The 21,593-nt window shown below is 45.1% G+C and overlaps 4 protein-coding genes across 4 annotated transcripts; 3 read left to right on the forward strand and 1 right to left on the reverse strand.

Moving 5' to 3' along the window:
* Positions 1-3,804: 3,804 nt before the first annotated feature.
* Positions 3,805-5,346, forward strand: AOL_s00075g84 (uncharacterized protein; the record flags this gene model as incomplete). The annotated part of the gene is made up of 1 exon (XM_011122395.1): positions 3,805-5,346. The coding sequence occupies one exon, from the start codon at positions 3,805-3,807 to the stop codon at positions 5,344-5,346; it is 1,542 nt and encodes a 513-aa protein (XP_011120697.1).
* A 5,881-nt stretch (positions 5,347-11,227) lies between these two features.
* AOL_s00075g85 (uncharacterized protein) lies at positions 11,228-12,021 on the reverse strand (the record flags this gene model as incomplete). Its single annotated transcript, XM_011122396.1, has 2 exons — positions 11,228-11,811; positions 11,985-12,021. 2 exons carry the CDS (start codon positions 12,019-12,021, stop codon positions 11,228-11,230), a joined length of 621 nt encoding a protein of 206 aa, XP_011120698.1.
* A 6,635-nt stretch (positions 12,022-18,656) lies between these two features.
* On the forward strand, positions 18,657-18,998 carry AOL_s00075g86 (uncharacterized protein; the record flags this gene model as incomplete). Its single annotated transcript, XM_011122397.1, has 1 exon — positions 18,657-18,998. The coding sequence occupies one exon, from the start codon at positions 18,657-18,659 to the stop codon at positions 18,996-18,998; it is 342 nt and encodes a 113-aa protein (XP_011120699.1).
* Positions 18,999-19,295: 297 nt separating this feature from the next.
* AOL_s00075g87 (uncharacterized protein) lies at positions 19,296-21,593 on the forward strand (the record flags this gene model as incomplete). The annotated part of the gene is made up of 3 exons (XM_011122398.1): positions 19,296-19,656; positions 19,789-20,540; positions 20,604-21,593. The coding sequence occupies 3 exons, from the start codon at positions 19,296-19,298 to the stop codon at positions 21,591-21,593; spliced, it is 2,103 nt and encodes a 700-aa protein (XP_011120700.1).

Genomic DNA, 21,593 nt, shown 5'->3' on the forward strand with positions numbered 1-21,593 from the left:
CAAGCAAGTGGGTCGAGATCATCACCACCTCATCCTCGATAAAAAGAACGGGTAACAAAAATCGGCTTCACTCTGTGGCAGCGAGGTAATAAGGATAGACCATCCAGTCATCAGCCAGGATTGGAAAAGTGGCTCTTTTAAAGAATTCAAAAGAGGTTGTACACTATAGAAAAGATCCTATCTGTGAGGTTGTTAGTATATTGTACTGTATTGTATTGTATTGATGTGTATCTTTTGAGGGGGGGTTGACATACGAAGTGTGGTCTAAAGAAAAAAGAAGAAGAAAAGTCCAAAAGGTTTGGGAGCAGAGGGCCTTTTATAGACGACACTTCCCGCCGGACGAGGGAAAAAAATTTTACAATGTTTGTGCGACAACACATTTGGTAGGAGCAAACAGTCAACACCAAAACTCTCAACAAACAAGGGTTCACCGGGTTCACCAGGTTCAACCGCTGAAAATTTCATCACGACTAAGCTCTATCAAGGTTACTACCAAACTACCTACCAAAACTTTCCCTGAGGAACTCTTCTCACAATTGCGAAATGCCTCGGTTTCCCTCAGACACTTACTTACTATTGTGTATGTACTAGGTAGAGACAATCACGAGGGGAAATCGGCTAAATCACGAGGAGCTCTTCACAAAAAAGGTTTGATATCTACAATATAATATTCAATCCGCAGCTCTGGACCTTCATCCAAACAACAATCAAAACATCTCGAATCGTCCAACGGTTTAAGATACCCGCCTGTCACGCGGGAGACCGGGGTTCGACTCCCCGTTCGAGAGCTTCTTCTTTTTTTTTCATTTTCATTTTCCCAATCCTCTTTTTTGTTCGTTTCCATCTTGTCTTTTTTTTTTCTCTTTGAAGCGATACACCAGCCGGGATGTGAAGGAAGTAGTAGATGAAGAAATGTACCTGGTCACGGGCTGACGGTGATGCAGGAATATACCCAGCCAAAAGAGGCATCAACTGCAAAATGGCACCAACATATTTATCGCATGAAAGATATTTCAATTCTCATTGCATATCCCCAAAATATGCTCTATCACACGCCCCCAGCTCAATGCTTTAAGAAGCCCACCCCGTACGAAGTCCACAATATGTACGAGAGAAAGAAACTCAATTGTGGATGATGATCAAAAAGAATAATGGAAAAAAAAGTGGAGACACTTAAAAGTGGCCCCCTTGGCATCACCGTTCATCAACGGATACCCACAGAAGGCTTCTGCGCTTTTGAACGGCTGCGACGGCTCAAGCTTCTAGAAGACAGCATGGAAGCTGCTCAGCCGAAAGGCAGGTTTCGTTCGGGTCCTCCCAAAAAAAATAAAAACAATAATAACAGGCTGGAGCCATGCTTCCAAGGGAGGGTAAGCGAGCCAATGATACCAGTTATTCCCAGATTTCCATACCGCATTCCAGAGCTTCCAGCACACCATCTCTTCCCTTATTAATAATTTTTTTCCCGGAAAGACAAGGTTGTGCTGTTTGTTGGTTGGCTGCTTTGAGAAAATCAGAAGGAAAAAAAAAAAAGCGGGGTGTGATATGCTTGCTTGCTTGCTTGCTTGACCGTCTGTGCGTGTGCTCTAAATGCTTGCTTGCCTGCTAACTATCTATCTGGTCTTCGATGCACAGACGAGTACAGGCCAACCGAGCGACCACACCTTTGGGGGTGGAGGAGAAGAGGGAAAAGGGAATGGTCTGGTGTAGCCAAAATTAAACATCCAAGCGAGCGAGGGAAACGGATATTTATCCAGAAGGGACGCCCGTGGGAGTCGGAATAACTCATGAGACATTATACACATCCATGCATACATAACCTACATACACACATATACACCATCCAAGACGAGATATATTTATATCGTTCAATATATCTTATCGGTGTAGATGTATGCATGTACGTGTGTCGGCAGACTTCCACACCATCTGGGTGCATCCCAAAGAACCACCCTGAACCCCCCAAAGGAGCCTCCTACGAGTGAAATCATGAACGTGAATCTACATATCAATACGAAGATGAATGACAATGCAGAGGGGCTGGGGAAGGAAGTGTTAGTGTGCTTGCCTGTTGCTTGCTTTTGGGTGAATTTCTCCCGCAAACAGCTCAGGCACTGCTGAAATCGTCATCGTCCGGTCTTCCCTCCAGCGAGACGTGAAGAGAAAATAAGAAAATTCCCGTCAATTACAGTTAAAACTGGCTCTGGTCCGTCAGAACCTTTTTTTCCCTTCCACATTCCTCCCATGAATTGATTCATCGAACCCTTAAGTTAGGCCTTCTTTTTGGGATCATCTTCTTCCGTACAGCATTCCAGAAGCTTTTGATACACAGCAGCTGCAGCACTCCGTCTACATATTATTACAAGCTGCAGACCCGCCGCCCGCACTAGTTAGTACTAGTACTATACTAAACAGTCCTGCTTGAACTGTCCCCATTTGAGTTCATTTCGTTTCTCTCTTTCTCTTTCCTCTTTGCTTTGCTTTACTTTACTTCACCATCATCCCATCTATCGATCTATCTATCATCTATCATCTATCATCTAGACTTCATCAAAGGGTAAGTGGCTCAGTGGATCCTTCGGTGATTTCGCGCATGTCCATTGTCAGGCATCATATTCTCCCAAAAACCTCTATCTATCATCTGGTCGATTTTCTGCCGTGTAACTCTTTTCTTCTTTCTCCTCCTCTCCTCCTCCTCCTCCACCTCTACTTTCCCTCTCTTTTGCTACTGCTGCTGCTGCTTGCTTGCTTCCCTGCTCAGGTCTGTCGGCCCCACCTCGACCCATTTTATTCGTGGAGCCTGGAAGAGACCACGAAGACAAGAATCGCCTGTGCCCGAAGCGACTCTCGCTTTCTCTGCCCTACCCTTCCCAATTTCCACCGCATCCAGATCCTGTTTCATGATCGGATGTGATACGATTCGACATCATATCGCGCAGGTTCTAGCTTATGTGACCGATACTGCTGCACATTAAATACATTTATTCCAAGCCGGGTCGCCAGTTGTGAATTGTTAATTGTGGTTGGGGGAATTATCTATATTTCGTCTTTGATATTTCTGGCCCTGTTCTGTCCTGTCCTGCCCTGTCCTGTTCTGCCCCTCAGTTCTTTCTCTTCTACTTCACTTTCTCTCCACTCCACTTACCCGAGACCCCCGAACAACCCTCGTTAGCTGCTTCCAGCAAGTCGAGCCATTAAAACCCTTTCGGTTCCTCGAAACGGAGCTTCGTCGCTGCCGCTGCTGCTGCCGCCGTCTGCGAGCCTAGATTGACACGTCTTTGTGTCTGCCACATAGATCGTCTGTCTCTCCAGCTTCTCCCTTCCTCTCCCACATCGAAACCAGCTCGCAAACACTCACCCCAAGGTTGAAAGCTGCAGGAACCAGCAACAGTCGACAGAACCTACCGGTTCGATTCGAACAGATTTATTTTACTTGGTCAATTGGTACTGTGGCGTTTGTTTTTTTGGGCATGATTAAGCTTGATTGCTTTTATGTTTGGTTCACATTGGAGGGGGGAAGAAACAACAGCTAACATCTCTCTCTCTTTTCCCCTAGACATCCTCAATATCACATACACATACCCACTCCGAACGAAACCATCCCCCAATAAAGGAATTATATCGGTCGGTGTATTCTTGTCGGACTACTTCGACCGGCCGTCGGTAGTTTGAAGGGCCAAAAAGGGTTCCTCCGATTTCTAGCGTTATTAAATTGAGCCTCCTCGACTCCCGTCCTCCTCCCCGTCTACTCTCCCCACCAAAAGAAGAGACCTTTTTAAAAAATCAAAAAAAAAATCGGCAAGGATGAGTCTGCCACCGGCCTATGTACACGAGAGAACGGTGCTCGAACGCGAGATCCAGAAGAACCAACCGGCGGACATCCTCCAATTCTGTGCAAACCACTTCAACAAGAGACTCGAATCTCAACGTGCCGAGTTCTTGCTATCCGGCGCTAACGCCACCGGATCATCGGCGTCTACTTTCGGCGGTATCACAGCTACAGGAGGTCGTGCTAGTCCCGCTCTCGTCCCCGTAGAAAGCTCGTTCCCTGGATTTAACACATCCACCTTCAACTCCGCTGCTTCTCCACCCGCGAACGAAGTCGGCCCTAATGAACCGATAATCGAGGAGGAAGAGCCGGATATGGGCCAGAGCCCCACGGCATCTACTTTCCAGAAGTACAATCTGGGGCCTAAGGAAGGGGCCGCGTCGCTTTCCGAGCAAGTCGCCCGTATTTCTGCTTCCCCGCCACCGCCTGCAGGTACAACATTTGCACCCCGCGGTCGCCAAGCCCAAAGCACCCTCTCCCCACCAGCTGCCCCATCCTCCGCCTTCCGCTCTCCGTCCCCATCCAATGATTTCCCATCAAATTACAACATGAACCGACGAACATCCGTCTCAGCCGAGTCCATGGTTCCGTCCTCTGCCAGCGAAGACTGGACCCCACCATTCACCCAAAAGACCGCCGAGCAAATCAACCGTCTCAACTCCGCCATCGCAGACAACCTTCTATTCCGAAACCTAGACGAGGACCAAACCAAACAGGTCCTGGGCGCTCTTACAGAAAAAGCCATCCGTCACAAGGACACCCGAGTCATCACCCAAGGCGACGTCGGCGACTTCTTCTACGTCGTCGAAAGAGGAATCTTCGACGTCTACGTCAACCCATCCGGACAAATGACCTCAGGACTGGAGGGACTAGGTAAGAAAGTTACTAGCATCGGCGCGGGCGGCAGTTTCGGAGAACTAGCGTTGATGTATAACGCCCCCCGTGCCGCCACCGTGATGAGTACATCCCCGGACTCGATCCTATGGTCACTAGACCGAGTTACCTTCCGTAAAATCTTAATGGAGAACACATTCAAGAAGCGACGTATGTACGAAGCATTCCTTGAGACCGTCCCATTGTTGTCGGGACTTATGCCCTACGAACGATCTAAGATTGCAGATGCGCTGGAAACACGTTCGTACCCCGCGGAGGCGGTGATAATCCAAGAAGGCGACCCAGGTGATAATTTCTACATTATCGAAACGGGTCACGCGGAAGTTAAGAAGCGATCTGAGGGTTCCAAGGTGTTGAAGACTTATACCAAAGGCGATTATTTTGGAGAATTGGCATTGTTGAATGATGCCCCCCGCGCGGCTAGTGTGGTTGCTAAGGATAAAGTTAAGCTTGCTACGCTTGGGAAAGAAGGGTTTCAGAGGTTGTTGGGACCTGTTGCTGATATTATGAGGAGGAATGATCCTTCGCAGCAGAGTTCGTCGGTACCGCAGGTTGATGGGCCGTCGGATGATACGGATATGGGAGGTGTTGGGGTTCTTTCGGAGAATTATAGTATGAGTTAGATGTGAACTTTTTTCTTTTTTTCCCCCTTTTCTTTCTTTTTCCATCCTTCGAGAAGTATAAAATGTTAGGGAGGATGGAAAAGACGGGGGGGTGAAGGAGGGAAGGTGGTTATGTTACTTAGGTAGTTTTTTTTCTCTTTCTGTTTCTGTTTCTGAAAGGCTCCCAGCGGATATGTTTAGAAAGGAGGGGAATTTTCCTGTGGAGAATGGCTAACGTTACCTTCTCTTGTTCTCTCTCTCTCTTTTTTCCAGTTTTTTGAAGTTTTTTTTTATCCCTTTGGGGAGGGTATTTGATATCGCCTCAGCGGTTTTTTCTATTCTTTTTTTTTAACAAATGCGTTTTGTGAGTGAAGTGTATTGGCTAGGATTGATTGATTGATTGATTGATTGAAAGTAAGGTCGTCGTCGTTCGTCGTCGTCTCTTTTTTTTTCTATGTATTTTTTCTCCTTTCTTTCTTTCTTTCTTTCTTTCTTTCTTTTTTTTTTAACAAGATGGAGTCTGTTGAATCGAAACGAAATGGAAACGAAAAAAAAAAAAGGGTTTCAAGAATCCGATAGTATCGTACACCAGATCAAGGAAGAAGAAGAGAAGTTGGTGATACCTTATAATTAAGCTAGTTTGGAATACCCATGATCCCGAAGAAGCTAGAATCCTATAGTAACTTACATCCTTCTACTGCCGTCATATATATATTCTATTTCGGTATAATACCTACTCAAGAGGTAAGTAAGTACTTAAGTAAGTATAAATAATAGACAAAGAAATTAAAAACTCTAAACAAATTCTATTACAATTGGAAGTCATCTTGATGGCTATAGCTATAGCTATAGAGGACGTTTAATTTAACTAGTACCATTGATATTGATATTAAGCTTGCGATGAATCCTAAGGATTTAAATCTACTACTAGTCTAGATACAGCTTTCGCTCGCTTCGAGGGATGCATGTATGGTATATACTCCGTGTCCACGTTAAATTTAAACTATTAATAGGTGGGTGGATAGTCGTTGGATTTAAGGATCTGCCTACTTTCGATCAAAGAGAGTTAAGGTCTACGTGGTGAGTAGCGTCTGATCGCTGCCATGTATGTTTCATATAAATAACTGACTATTATGTATGTACACTCCAAGTTAAAAGGTCAACTAGTTGGCAATTGGCAACATTCTTCAAAGTTTTCACCTACACACTCCCAACATGACAGCTACGCGAAGAATTCAAGCCACCACACACACACCTCACAAAACTCCCGTATCGATATCGATATCGTGCGGTGTATATGCCATCCCGGCTATATATATTAAGCTTTATAAACCCGATGCCGTACGCGTACCTATCAACACGCGTGCCGTGCTGAACGAGGATTGAAGGAGTCGATTTAGATCGATATATGTATATAAAGGGTTTCGTTCGCGAATAGTCCCGTGGTATCATACTGGTAACTAATTGGACATCTCATCTGTAAGGGTTTTTGAATTTCTGTGTGATACCGTTTTCCAGGGCGGTTTAAAGTAATGTATTTGGTGAAGTGGTTTACTAATCTTGAATGTAGGAGGTATTGCTGAAGATGTCCGTTGGTTTTAGTGTGCTCTGCCTAGAATAGGCCATGCAGCTTCGTTGTATAGAATTCAATGAGGAAAAATGGGAAATCGCGGACGGGCCTTGCAGAGGGTTGGCGTGATTCTTACCATGCTGGGGACAACTTTTTCGCTTCTCCCAACGATGGCGAGGTGGTGCACGTACCTCACCCTTCTGGGGGTTGAACGGGAGTGCGATTACCACGACTATCGCTACGGCCACCGTCAGCACTGCCACGACGAGCGTGCCGATGAAAGCTGTCACAGTTTTTCAGACGGAGACGGTAACACCAACAAAAACAGTATACTATGTACTATTCGCACTTAGAATGGTGCACGAATATCGCCCCGCAGAATATATTTGACCGCATAGTGGCGGTGAGTGCGGACCAGGCCAGGTGGACCTTGGTCACCCCGCGTACTGGGTGCAGAGGCTGCAGTCATCGGGCTGCTATTGTTGGTTTGGGACTGGTGGGGGATGAGGGGGGTGGTTGAGCGGAGCGAGTGAGGCTCTAGAGGTGGAGGTAGGTCGGCCCTTTTTATTGAAGTACTCATGCCTCAATAGTAGAAATAGAATTAATCTAAGATTACGTGATATAGTATAAGTTCTATGCATCTATGCACCCGGGGGGCGGAGCACAGGGACCACAGTGCTGGTCTCTGATAAGCTCTATGAAATGCTCAAGCTTAAGATTGAAAAGACTTAATCATCATCATTATCACTTCTTCGTTTCTTATGCTTCTTTATCTTCCTTATTCTTTTCATTCTTTTCATCCTTCTCGTCCTCCTTTTCCTCCTCCTTTTCTTCCTTTTCATTCTTCTCCTCTTTCTCTTTTCATTCTTGTTCTCTAGCCTCCCCCTTCTTTCCCTTCTTTTCTTTCCCCATATATACCGTACGGGGTTTTAATGGGGTTTTGGGAATGCTTTTAAGTCCTCAAGACGGTTTATATAACTTTTTCTTCTACCACTGCCTACTGACTTATCCATTGACTACTTATGCTATGCCTGCCTTTTTTTTACTTCTATTGCGTCTATTTTACATCGATAAGCGGGGTAAGCAAAATACCTAATTAACCATGGTGATTACGAAGTGAAACTACGACACGCAATGGCCCCATTCAATGACACTTAAGGAAGTATACTTACTTGAGTACTGAAGTGCCGCACGGGAAATATCAATCGTGAGTTCTTTGGGACGGAAAATGCGCCTTAAAGCAGCCTTCATGGACAGCCAAAGGCATTATAATGCAGATCGCATGGAATTTTAATTTAGTTTCCAAAAAAGGAAATACTTTTGACTAGTATATATATAATTCCAAAGTTGGTAATAATAGCATAAACCCTAGAAAGTTAAACTAAATTGAGGTGCACAACCATCCTATTTACAGTTATATATAATCTATTTATAAAAAAATTAGTTCTCGATATAGATATCCCTTATGTCGAAATACGGGATAGCTTTTAGCCCCAAGGTTACTTTTTAGATCTAGTTAACTCGTTAGTTCCCCGCCTTTAAGCTTCCTTTGGTTCTTTGCAGATCTTGGACTAGACTAAGTTTGATTTAATTCAATTATATAATTAGCGTGCAGTGGTGGTGGGTTTATATTCCGTTATATTCTGGGTTATTAAGGTATATATAAATGTGTTATGTAAGTATTTAAGGTTTTTTTTTAGGTCTTTTTTTTGTGGTGGAGGAGGAAAGAAGGTCTGAATGTGGTGTGTGTTATTTTGGGTACTTGAACTATGCACGTCCGTGCTGGGCGATAGTTTAAGCTTTTTTTGGGGGGCGGGAGGGGGATTAGGCATTCACGAGGGTTGGTTTTCTTTTGGGGGGGTTTTCTTAATCGCCTCGAAAGAAAGCCACGAGGGGGTATTGCATGGGGTTTAACTAGGCATACAGCATTATTGACGGCGTGTCGGGGCGTGCGTGTGTGGGGGGCTTGTATGTATACTATCTTTGAAGATTGTATGTATAATCTTGCATTTGTAGATGGATATTTATTTACCTGCCTACTAAGTAAATGGTATCCATGGATTAAAAAAACAGGTTCCTGCATGATATGATCACGATCTTGAAGCTAACTAACTAGTTAACATTTCTAGGTCCCTTGCATGGAAACCTTAAGCTTAGCCTTGAGACAATCCTACCCGGGGAGTTTACATGAAAAAAATCTTGGAAAAGTAGATGTTACATACACGTGTGAATGCGCATGCATGGTGTGGAGAAAGTTATGAACAAAAGTTTATAAAGTGGATTACCTATTTTTTTATTTTTTTAAAAAAAAAAATCGGATAGTTGACTGATTAGATCGGGGTTTGAAAATGTAAAGATGGTATGATAGATGCATATTTATGCATAGTATGCGGGTTATTGTTTCTTAGCTTAGCTGGTCATTCAGCTGATCAGGCACCGGTCTTTTTTGGGGGGAGGGCTGAAGATGGAGCTGAGGAGGCGTTATGTAAAGTACTTACTAAGTCAGTAAGTTTAAACTGTGGCTGCAGCTGGCTGGTAAGTTAGGTAACTACATACTCACTCAGGTAGCTGCGCATGAAGCGGGTGTAGTTATATTACTATGCTATAGCTAGTGGGGATTTGCTAGAGACACCTCCTGCTGGTTAGTAGGGGATTAAAGTTATGGGCTGTTATATATGTGCGGTTGTTTTGGCTGTGGCTTTGGGTCATAGCTAAGAAGGTATAGGTTTTGGAACCGAAACTCCTGAAGAGGAGTAGATGTGGTCAAAAGGGTTAAGTTATGGTATCCGCATGATTTACAACTCGGTATGACATGATGTAGTCCATGAAAAGTAGCAGATTAAGCATAGCCATTTGGGTTAACTAAGACCAAAAAGGGATTCTCAGGAATGTTAACATGTCATGTTTTTTGGTTTCGTCGATGCCATACTACATGTATCCTGTTTTAATTTTCCGGATTTCCTTTTTCCTTCTCTGTTGTTTTATTTAGTCCAGTATTTACTATACTAGTTAGTATGAATTCCATGATATACATATTAGTATTTCAATTCATGCTAGTATCATCCCCTCTTTTCTTTTTTTATAGTAGGAGAAACTAACTAGGAGTGACGATACAGGTTTCCGAGTTTAAGTCATCCCTTCCGTAACCCCTTCAAGACATATCTTAACTAGCTACTGGCGCAGCTGGCTAGTCCCCGCGGCCGGTACCGGTACCGGTACCACGTGTCCCGCGGTGCACATGTACATACATACGCGGGCCCGGGAAGAAGGGCGTTCTGTTACTAAACGTCTATTGTCTCGGTTTACATGCAGATATTTTGTAGTCTAACGAATGGCTTGCTTTGAAAACTTCATATGTTATACTAGACTGGTAAGTATAGTGCATGTGTCGCATGGTTAAACTTAAACTTAAACTTAAACTTTTCGATACATCGCTATCTTTATGCGAAATTTAAGCGAGCGAGGTGAAATGCAGTTACAGGAATATTTGGAATTTAACTTTTATTTCGATGTTAGTTTCTATCTTATTTTATCTCGCTTCGATATCTTGAGATCGGAGGTTTTTTTCAGCTGAAAAGATATGTATGTATGAGGTCTGAAGCGAGAGACATTGGCGTTTCATTGGGTGTGTTATATAATGTACGGTGATATACGGAGGGTCTAGTTAACTACCTACCTCTTACCTACTTACTTGGGTATATATTAAGATTGACATATCAGATCAGATCAGATCAGATCAGGTCCGATCAGGTCCGATCAGGTATGCATATTGAGAGCTGAAGTTGGAAGATCAGAAAGATTAGGAATGGTGAATGTACGTATTGGTTCCACTCGGTACGGATCTCCTATGTGCGATAGGTGTGTGCAACATCTGAAACTCGATAGGGACAATATTATGATACAAGGCTAGCTAGCTAGCGAAATATAGAGTGTCTTTGTTTAAGAAAAGGAGAAAAGCTTATTGGCTGTTTCAATCTTAGTTTAGTTTAGTTATTTTGTTTGTTCATGCTCTGTCTATCGTACAAATGTTTGAATCCGAAATGAAGAAATCTTAAGATCAGATCTATATACCCCCCACTCCGCTGAAGAATCGCCACACCTATCTCCGCTGTTCCTTTTTCTTTTTAATGTCAAAAGCCAATGATGTTCGCTAAATGGATCATATCTAAATCAACATCTAACAGCTTGTATAGCCCCCCCCCCCCATATCCTTCTTACAAAGAGCTATAATATCATCACATCTTATAGCCTCAGCTGCTATGCTTCACTTACTAGTCAAAGTGAATATCCAATAGGGTGAAGAAGAAAAAGATGACATGATTTGTTTTCAAACTAAACCTGACCGCTCCGTCTCTTCTCCAAAGTCTCCCGAAACACCATTTCACTTGCCACTTCAATCTCCAAAACCCTACCAACCCCATCCTTCCACTTCTTTTCCAAATACTCCATTTCCGGCTGAACTTCCACTTGTTTCCTTTTCCGTTCTCTATTCAAGATTTCAGTTTCTTCTTTCAATGATACCAATTCATGTTCTAAACTTGCTAGTACACCTTCCGTTTGTGAATTTGATATCAACCAGGCGTTTTGCCCGAAATTCGACAGAAGGGTTAAGTTTGTCAATCGGTTCTGTAGATGAGTTGTTGTTGCGTATGATGTTTGTAAGAGTTTTTTATATTCTTCTTCCGAGGAAGAAGGTGGAAGGGATTGGGGTTCGTAACGACTGGCGTCTACACCATCTGTGAACGGTATATTTTTCGAGATCCTTTCCAATTCCTGTTCAACGAATGGTGTGAAATTCGGGGACGGGAAAGTGGGTAATGATGGGTGTAAAGCAGACGTATCGCTTTGTTTGAGCTCGGCGGCGATTAGAGCTGTGGCTTTGGAGGTTGCAGAGGGGGTAAGGGGTCTATCGATGTCTATTGATTTGATTGATCAATTGTGTTAAAATTCACAATGTTAGTTTTTGTTTTTTGTCCACTATAGTAGAAGGCTATAGGATTTATGGAGGGGGAGGAGGCTTGAAAGATTGTAAACGGCTCTTTGTTCAGCTGAAGGGGGGTGTAGTCTATGACTATTTGGGATCGCTTACAGGGCAGCGAATCGTGGGAGGCGTTAGTTAGAGACATTTTCCTTTGGAGGTGATAGCGGAGGTGGGTTGAAACGATGCGTGTATGGGGGATGATGATGGGTTATGCGGTTGCAGTTGATGGATTGGGATTAGGGATTGCGTGTGCAGATGGAGCAGCGAGCAGCTGGACTTCGACACCTTTCTGCCCAACCCCGTGTATGTAGTGTAAGTATACGGCCGAGTAGAGTAGGTATAGCGATAGAGTGCTATGATAATTCAGCAGCAGCTGGCAATGCAGGCGGCGGCAAGCTGGCTGTGAAGAAAGAAAAGAAAGGAAATGGCGTCGTGATCGCGAGCTCGATGGGGGGTGGTACTTTTGTCGTTTCGTGGTTGATGAATTGAATTTGAGTTTTGGGGGGACCCGGCGCGCGGTTGCAATTGGAAAGTCTGGAAGGAAGGTTTGACGCACTCCAGCCGCACTCTTTGAGGAACACCAGCCACCAGCCACAGTGACACAGCTCTCTCGCCACAATTTATAATACTTATTAGCCAATACGATGCGACCACACGGACTTTCTTGGTCGATTTCTTGGTCAGCTCGAAATGCAAGTACAAGCCACAAACGGTTCTCCAACTTCGACAGGCCTGCAGGGCCAGGTCCCATGGTCTGGGTACCTGTGGGTCGTAGGACCAGGGGACGTGGCGTGGACATGGTGCATCTTTGGACTTCCTCTACAGGTATGTACTTACTTGCTATACTTTTGTCTATACATACATATTTGCTGACAGACTGGGTAAAAGATGGGTGGTATACGGTAGGTAGCTACCTTACTGGCCAGCTGCACGAGAGCTTGCTGCACACTGGTCGACAGGTTTTAGTTTGGGTTCCAAATGCAAGCCCGAAAACGCCATCTCGCTCGACAGCTTAGGCTCGAGTACCTCGACTAAAAAAACGCGAATCATGCACGCTCGAGTGCATGTGCATGGTCTGTGTACCATGTATGATGTATGCAATGGGTAGTTACGAGCGAAAGAGGCGTTTCGCCGTCTGGGGTCCCACCTTTTTTTTCCTCTTCCTTGGTCTCGGTCTTGGGGGAGGGGGTTATGAGGTGAGGAGCTAGAAGGACCGGTACTAGCTCACCGTTTGCGGCGTTCAAATTAATCATGCGATCTTCTAACTATAAGCGAGGTAAGTACTGGGCAGCTAATTAGTCTCATTCCAAAGGGAAGACTAAAGAGAAAAAAATTAAAATAGTGAGGGAAAATTTCATCACAGAGCTCCTAAAATTCTAAGCTTAGGGAAAAAAGGGTTTCGTTTACGATTCGTTTTCGTTTAAAGCTCAATATCACCAGACTTAACCACTACTTTTCGGGTTTTTAATAAATGTGATAGTCCAATCGGAGCCCTTACTAGCTTCAGCCAGGGGTTTTGACAAGATGCACGATAGAAACCTGATCTGAGGACCCTGCCTAAATGTATGTATGTATGTACATGCGACCACCCCCCGTACGAAGAGGGGGGGTTACTGTGTAGAAAGGAAGGAAGGGAGGGAGGGGGTATCCGGGTATGCGGATGCCTGTCCGCTCCGATAAATTCAGGTACCGTAACAAAGTTACATCTTTCCATTTCCGAACGTTAAGCCATATGCAGCAAGAATTGACGTAGCAAAAACCACCCCAGACTAAGCCAAAAAATTAAAAAGAGATCTTGGGCGTGGCTAGTGATTTTAGGCATGAAATAATTAGTCGTCAGATGGCTAATAACGGTTCCTTAACCGGCGGACCCACAAGGGTCATGCCTCTTCTAGTATTCAGGGTCCGCGTTCCTGATCTAGATGAACATCTTGTTTCTTCCATATGGCGCAAAACTAATCGATTCAAAGGCTGGTATATTACATGGGGTGTGTGTGACCGTTTAAAATGTGAAAGTTATCGAACGAATAAGTGTCTTGAGGCTTGCATCTAATTACATCACAACCGGGCAAGGGTAAACGAGAAAGAACAAAAAAAACGAGGGCTCGAGCACCCTTCGGAAAAACAACGGCCGCAAAGGGTAAGGAGAGGAAGGTGTCTCTTTTCGATTGCGATTGCGACTGAGACCTTGCGGCATGTATGAATAGCCGAAGAACACGAGGGATAATGTCCTGCAAAATAGCGGCGTGACGCACTAAAGTGGAGCCCGACTACTGTATGGACATCTGTACTGTACCTTTTTTCTCCTCATTTTTCTCATAATATTATACGTCTCCAGTCAAAACCAAAGTTGATCAATTTCGGGTAGTACTTACCTGCAAACTAGCTCGAAGGAGCTATTGCCAAAGCAGGAAATCTAAGTGTATTCTTGGGGAAGCATTTTGGGGTGGTTGGGGTTAGATCGGAACGATGTTCGTCGGATCCCGGTTACCGAATCGGTTTACGGCGATGCCGAATGTTCTTATTATAGTCTTAATAGATGGATATTATACATTTCGTTACCGGGAAAAAATTTTTTGTTCCCTTTTTCCCTCCCAGATTGCGGACCTTGTTTTCGTCACGGCCCACTGCCACGAGGTTTTTTTGATTCGTTCGTTCGTTTTTCTCTCCCTTCTCTAATTAACCCGGTCCCCAGTAATGCAATGCATTTGCGGCTCTCAGGCCAGTCAAACTTGCTTCTTAGCGAAATGGAGACTTGGTCAGGGACCGGCCGGAGATGTCGTGTCTCGCATTTTGTCTCGCATTTTTGTGGATGGTAGATTGTGGATTTGTGGCACGATCCTGAAGATTATCATTGGTAGTTAATCGAGATTTCCCAAGCTGGGTTTTCCGATATTTTAGCTATACAGCAAATCTGTGTTTCATACGCTCCTTCGGGTCTGCAGGCTCGTTTTCCGAAGGGGCTTGCTTGAATTCAAGATTCCATTGTTGTTTTTTTAAAATGAAGTATTTCTTTTTTTCCCTCTTCACTCGTTAATGTTAATTCTTGCTAACTATACCTGGCTTCAACATTCTTTACATGAAATTGTGGATTGTGGGGCGTTCCCGGATATCTTGTCCACGTTTTGCAGACGTGGTTTATCAATCCAAAACGAAGCGGGTGTAAATCTGCATAGTAGCCCCCATGTCCGATAGAATCGACTTGCTTGAAATCGGAATTGACTTGCAAGGCCAGGTGATTTGTCAACCTTTTGCTTTGTAAACCTTATAAACTCGTTTTTTTGTCAAGCCTCCTCCCTTCTTCCTTGGCTTCGAGGGACAAAGAGGAGTTCCAGTAGGGATCCGCGGCGGCTGTTTGGTTTCTTGAAGATCCGGAGATAAGCAAGCTTTCAACTATATCGTGATTTCCTTGTGATAGAAGCTGCTGGTAAGCTAAAGAAATTTAAGCTCTTCAAGCTATGTATTTGGAAATAGTTACACGTAGTTAGCAAAGTACCTAGGTACATACGTACGTACGTAAGAAGAGCGTGTCCTCGTGGTTGTTCCTGTGTGTACTCCACTCGATATGTACAGGAATACCAACATTAACATGACTTTCGAGATGTCTCAACTCTGGGGAATGCATGTTCAACGGAAAGGCTGTGTAGGTTCTCGAGGAATAAATTCTCCGAGCCTATGGGATGCTAGAAGTTGATGATTGCGACTCGACTAAACTCGCTCGGAATAGCCCCAATGCAAGACCGAAAAGCAAGAAAAGCAAGGGTCCCTTCCAAGGAACAAACAAAGAAACAAGATCGATTGTGGAAGGAAGAAGGGTGCGGGAGTCTAGAGCAATCTGTTGAGAGGGTCACACCAAACGGTCCCTGCCGTCGGAAAGACAATCCCTGTCCGAATGTCATCATAGGCTGGGGTTATTTGAACAGCAAAAATGCTGCCTGCAAGCCACAGACAGTTATGTGCGCCTCTACTGCTCGTCAATTGAGGCTAGTACACTTTGAGGCTGGTATGTGGTTGTGGTGGTTGTGGTGGCTGTGCCCGGAAATTCTGTGGGTCCACTCACTCACACTAATTACATCTGATCACCGGCCACCCTTGGCTTTGCTTTGAGAGGTCGGTGTGCCACTCATGCCATTCTTGCAGATTACCCTTACGGCTGAGGGCTGTGGCGATTGCGTATGAGGTACTATGACATGTACAATATCATGTATGTATGTATGTACATTACATTCCCCGATGGTCGTTAGTTAGCAAATCGACCGTGCATTTTTGCATTCTCGAGCATGATATGATGCACACGAACGTTTGACTAGCTTAGCCGTGACATACCCTCCCATACCCCCGTACCCCTTCCCCCTTACGTAGTTTTTCCGATTTGGTATCAGACTACAGCCTCGTTTATCTGACCCTCCAAAGTTTGGGGGTGTAAATTAGATCTCGATCGTATCGTTCGTTAGTAATAGAGCCGGTGGTGCTAATGCGAATGCAGATGAGGCGTACGAGGAAAAAAGGAAGAAAGGTCAGGGCACGCACCGCTGCCTAAGCTCCAAAACCTCTTAGCAGAAGCGAGTTAATGCAAGGTTTATGACGATCAATATCACCAGCTTCACGGGTTTTCCTTACAAATGGGAGGAAATTAACGCGGAGGACAGGACCCTCCCCGACCAATTGGCCAAAAATATTATTCCACCCCGACTAAACGCTCCCATTTTAGACATTTCGCCCGTGATGTTCCGAAGATGCTGGGACTGGTTAGTACGAGGTAATACTACACTTTGTTACCCTATCTATATTTATTTCCTCAAACGTTAACGTACATACCTACAGACTTACAGACACGAATGAAACCTAAAGAGTTAGTTACTGACTTGACCGATGCATATGCTGCAGGCCTAGCCATAACGCCCCGCTCGATAATGGCTACATATGTGCTGCCGGCCCTTTAGCGACGATTAGGCTTGAGCAAAAATAGGTCCTCGATATGCAGGTTCTCAATTGCTCAAGAACGTAACCACATCCTCGGGAGCATTTGGGACTAGAGCGAAAGCGGCGGCGTCCAATAATCACCTGGTCTATACCCCCCTGGGAAGTTCCTTAGTAGTAACGAGAACAGGGAAAAAAACGGAAAAAAAGGAAAAGGAAGGAAGAGGAAAGACAAGAGGGAAAAAAATAAAAATGAAAAAACAAAAAAAAAGGTGCAAAGCCTCCCCGCGGGTGCATTGCCTACATACAAGTCGACCCGAGTTTGAACCGGCATGACTAGGATGAGCCCTTTCACACCCGTACGTCCCAAGACCATGCCAGCCTTTGTTTTTGGATACTCCAACATGTTGACATTGCAGCATTGCAGGAACAACTAACATCCCCCGAGAGAAGAAAAAAAAAGAATAAAAGACTAAAAAAACCAAACTACCCACACCCGGATGCGCTATGAGGGATAGAATAAGAAATATATCGCATCCCTTTGGACGATTGGAATTTTATCATTGGACCTTCACATCATTTTCAGACGGGCATGCCGCGAGCTGAGGTTACGAGGCCTTAAGATCGTGACATAGGTGGGGCACTCAGGACTGCATCGCGCGGATGCATGCACCCTTACCACATACACATCTTCTACACCTCCACTAAACTAAGTACTTACTTCCTCGAACCTTGCTTGCATCACTCAGACCACGTCGACTCCAGGATCTGACATTGGTACCACATTTTTCCTGCTTCAAGATTGTTGCAGCGCTAGTTCCAACTTCAGACTATAGCGTCCTCTAATATAGCCTGCCCTTTCTTGTCAACGCACACCGGAGAACTCGACGAATATAAAATTACACCTCAATCACCTCCTGCTGGTCTGTATCACCAGTGCTAACCCAGCACACCTTCGAATGATCACGGTTAGACGGATACATACACTCCAGTGCGATCCGAAGTCCGCTACCTCCTTCCTCATTCCATTCTCTCGTCCTCTGTGCCATACTCAGCTGAGGAAGACACACACGAGCGTTTGGTTTGATCATACTACACATACATAACATAACATACATTCACATACATCCACACATACATACATACTTACATAACATGGAGTCGTATATGCCGGACACACCACCTATGGATATGGTATACACGCCCGATTCCTCCCCTTTTTTTGTTTCTTCGACATTTTTTTTTTGCATTTTGTCACAAAAAGGGAAAAAACTCCAAGAACGGAGAAAATACAAAAAAAAAAAAAGGACTGCTTGACCCCTCACCTTGATACCGGTTCACTGGTGCACTCTTTTTTTTTTTTTTTTCTTCCCCTTCCCCAGCCCTAAAATCATGTCTCATTGCTTAGCTCTATCATTCTCTGTGTAAAACTTGGTCTAACACTTTTATCTCCATGTCTCTACAGCAGTCCACCGAAAGGGCCGCAGTACCCGCCCTTATGATCCAGAAGAAAGGTGAACCACAGGTGTTCTACATCCCTCTATCGAAAATAAATTGCTGGGAGGTATGTACTATAAGCTCTAACCCCCCCATCCAAAAGCAAACCCCCAATACTCCGACTGTTTTAGCCTGATTTTGGTCCTACCGGAAGCTCCCCGGGCGCCTACGATCGAAACCTGGCTTGCTGCGGTGTAGATCTCGAAATCGTACATGCATACTGACTGACACTCCAATGGATATTTCTAATAAAAGGATCTGGTTACATCTATCCACCATCTATATACATTTTCATTCTCGTCACCGCCAGCTATAATTACATTTGAAGGCGATGTTGTAAATCCGAAAAACTACCTACAGTTCATGAAGCCAAATACGCACCTGCTGCTCAGTTTCCCCGTTGGGTTTCAAGCGTCTAAGAATTCCTTGAGGCGCATGAGCGAGCACCTTTCACCAAGAATGATGTCTATGAATTCATCATACAGCATTGCCTTTATGAAGAAAGATCCAACTGGCGGAACAGCCTCTGTCCAGACATTCTCTCCTTACAGCCCGTCCCGGGCATTCAGAAACGAACTCGAAAGAGCTGAGGCGCAAGAACGGAGATTAGAAGAGCAGAGACTGGCAGCGCATGTCAAAGCTCGGGAGGATGTTCAGCGGTTTACACAATATTCAATGGGTACGGCTCCTAATTGGTTCATGTAAAATACCTTACCTACTCTTAAGTTTTTTCCTTTCCCCTCTCGGTCTTGTCCTGTCTTTTTCGAAACGACATGGGGAAGGGAAAAGACAGAAAACGCCTTTTTTACCCCTTCTTCCTTTCGCCGTCCTCTCTTTTTTCCCTTTTTTTCTTCTCTTTCAAAAACCCTCTAAGGTGTTCCTCCCCTGCTGCACAAAGCAAAAAACCACGCTACTTTTTTTTTATATAATTTTTTTACTTTCCCTTTCCAAGGCAGTGGGCTAAGAAACAAACCATATTGGATTTAAACAGATTCGAGAGCTATGAGCGAAAAGCGGACCTTCTCGTCCTCCATGGCCACTCCAATGTCTACTGGCTTAAGTCCGTTGTCTGGGAGTGGTGTGCATCCCGGTCGGCGTGCCTCCCTCTCTTCACAGTCCTCGGTCTCACATTCTACAATGTCCTATCTTCCAGAAGAGAGCTATCGACACATGTCACACAGTCTAACTCCTGCGACTGAAGTGGAATATTATCCAGAAACGGGCTCTGGTTGGAGCTTTCTTCGATCTCCAAACGTCTGGTATCCTTCGGGGGATCCTTGGACAGCTATCGATGCTAAGAAGGAGCAACAGAGGCTAGGAATACTATTCCCTTCTCCTGAGTCTCCTATGCCTGAAGATATTGGTCAGTTCAGCCTTTTTTTCCCTTTCCTTACATACATTCATACATGCATATGTTCTTTCATAACACCACATCCTTCCTATAAGTTTCATTTAGACCCATTCTAACATTCTTTCATAATGATTATGCTTCCAGACCCTCCAACTTCTGAGTTACAACATCAGACCTACCCCGCCCCTGTTCTCCCAAGCTACTCAACAGAGAACATGCAACTAGCTCCAGGCTTCCCAGTCTCGAACATAATCCAACAAGTATCAGCCCAAGCTATCGTCGGTGGTATCCCATCCCCCAAACTCGACGCCGAAGATGGAACTTCTTCCATCCGCTCTCAATCCCCACTCGACGCTCAATGGGATCGCATCGACACTCCACAGTCAAGCAGTGTCCTCTTATGTCCTCACATCACCTTCCATTGCGTGAAGCCTATAGACTTAAAGATCCGTCTGACACCAACTGTGACCGTCATCCCTCCGACCGATCCTCTTGAACACGATCGCATGTTTGCCACTGCTATCGGTGACCATGTCAACCTTACCATGTCGATTGAAGGGAACGGAAAGATTACAAGAGTGATCAGTGAGCCCGAGAACACGAAAACCCCGGAAAAGATCACGCTTCTAAAGAAGAGTCAAGCTAAAGGTGCGGGTGGGAAATGGTACATCAGCAGAATGGAAACACAACTTGAAGGTGGTTGGGGAAGTGCTGAGGTTGGAGAACTTGGTGGACATGGTGAAGACGGGAAGAGGAGAAACCCAGGTATCATGCTGGACTGGAGCTTTAAGGGTGAACAAAACGAGAAGAGGTCCTTTGCAGTAGCTTATGAGAAGCTTTCGGCATTCCTTGACCTCTTCATGGACACCTGTGGCTTTCCAAAGAGAGAACGACAGGTAAGCTAATAACATATGAACAACCTTCAAGAATATAACACTAACAACACAAATTTGTTATAGACCATGATCAACTTCTGGGCAAGAAGATTACCTCAAGAACCTTCAAAGAACGAATTCCTCCTCATCAAACTCCTTCCAGTCAAGGATCTTATTACATTACTGCCAATCCAAACCGACCCACCACCAGACAGAACCGTCAGATTTTTCATCATAATCCGCAGGGCCACCCGCGAAATCGTTCGAAAGGAAGGCCTACAAGTCCGTGGAGAAATGGCAAGAGTTGTCTACGAGGTTCTAGGTAGCAAGCCACCACCAATTGTACCCGCCACAAAGAAGCGTAGGGGTAGAGGCAAAGCCAAAGGCAAGGGGCCGCACGGCGATTCTAACGCCGCGATGAGAGAGGCCGAGCGCCCTGCAGGGCCAGATCCAAACCCACGGGTTCCGATCGAAGGAGGCACTGGTCTAACGATCTTTGAGTATGGTGGTGTACTCATGGCAAGCCAGGAGGCGGACGAACAAATGGCCGAAGAGGCCCTTGCTTTATCGACTGCAGAAGCCGCAGCGGCCGAAGAAGAAAAGGAGATTAAGACAAGGTCTAGCCCTTCCTCGCCGCCCCGCAAGAAGCTCTCCCACCAACCAACAGTGGAAGAATATGCCGAGCCAACGCCGCCCACAGCAAACATGGACGTTGACCAACCCGTCCTTACTGAAGCCACACCCGCAGCTATGGTATCCCCACAAGACCATTATGCTATCTTACCAGATACCCAGCCATCAGGCATTCAGATGTCCGATTTTGCATCCCAAGCGCCCGAAGAAGTTATCTCTTCGATATACTACAATCCCGATCAACCGTTCTATGACCCATTCATGTACTCACATCAAGATATGGAGCTACATGATCCAAACCAGCCGGTCTTTACCGTCGTAGGCACGAACGCCAGGTATGGTGGTGGGTTTTTCCAAACAGCGCACCCACACCCGCAGGGGCAGGTTGTTGGGAATCCCATGCAGGCGCAGGCATGGGGTTGGCATAGCCAGTACGAATAA

Source organism: Orbilia oligospora (genome assembly GCF_000225545.1).
Source record: "Orbilia oligospora ATCC 24927 unplaced genomic scaffold scaffold00075, whole genome shotgun sequence".
NCBI lineage: Eukaryota > Fungi > Ascomycota > Orbiliomycetes > Orbiliales > Orbiliaceae > Orbilia > Orbilia oligospora.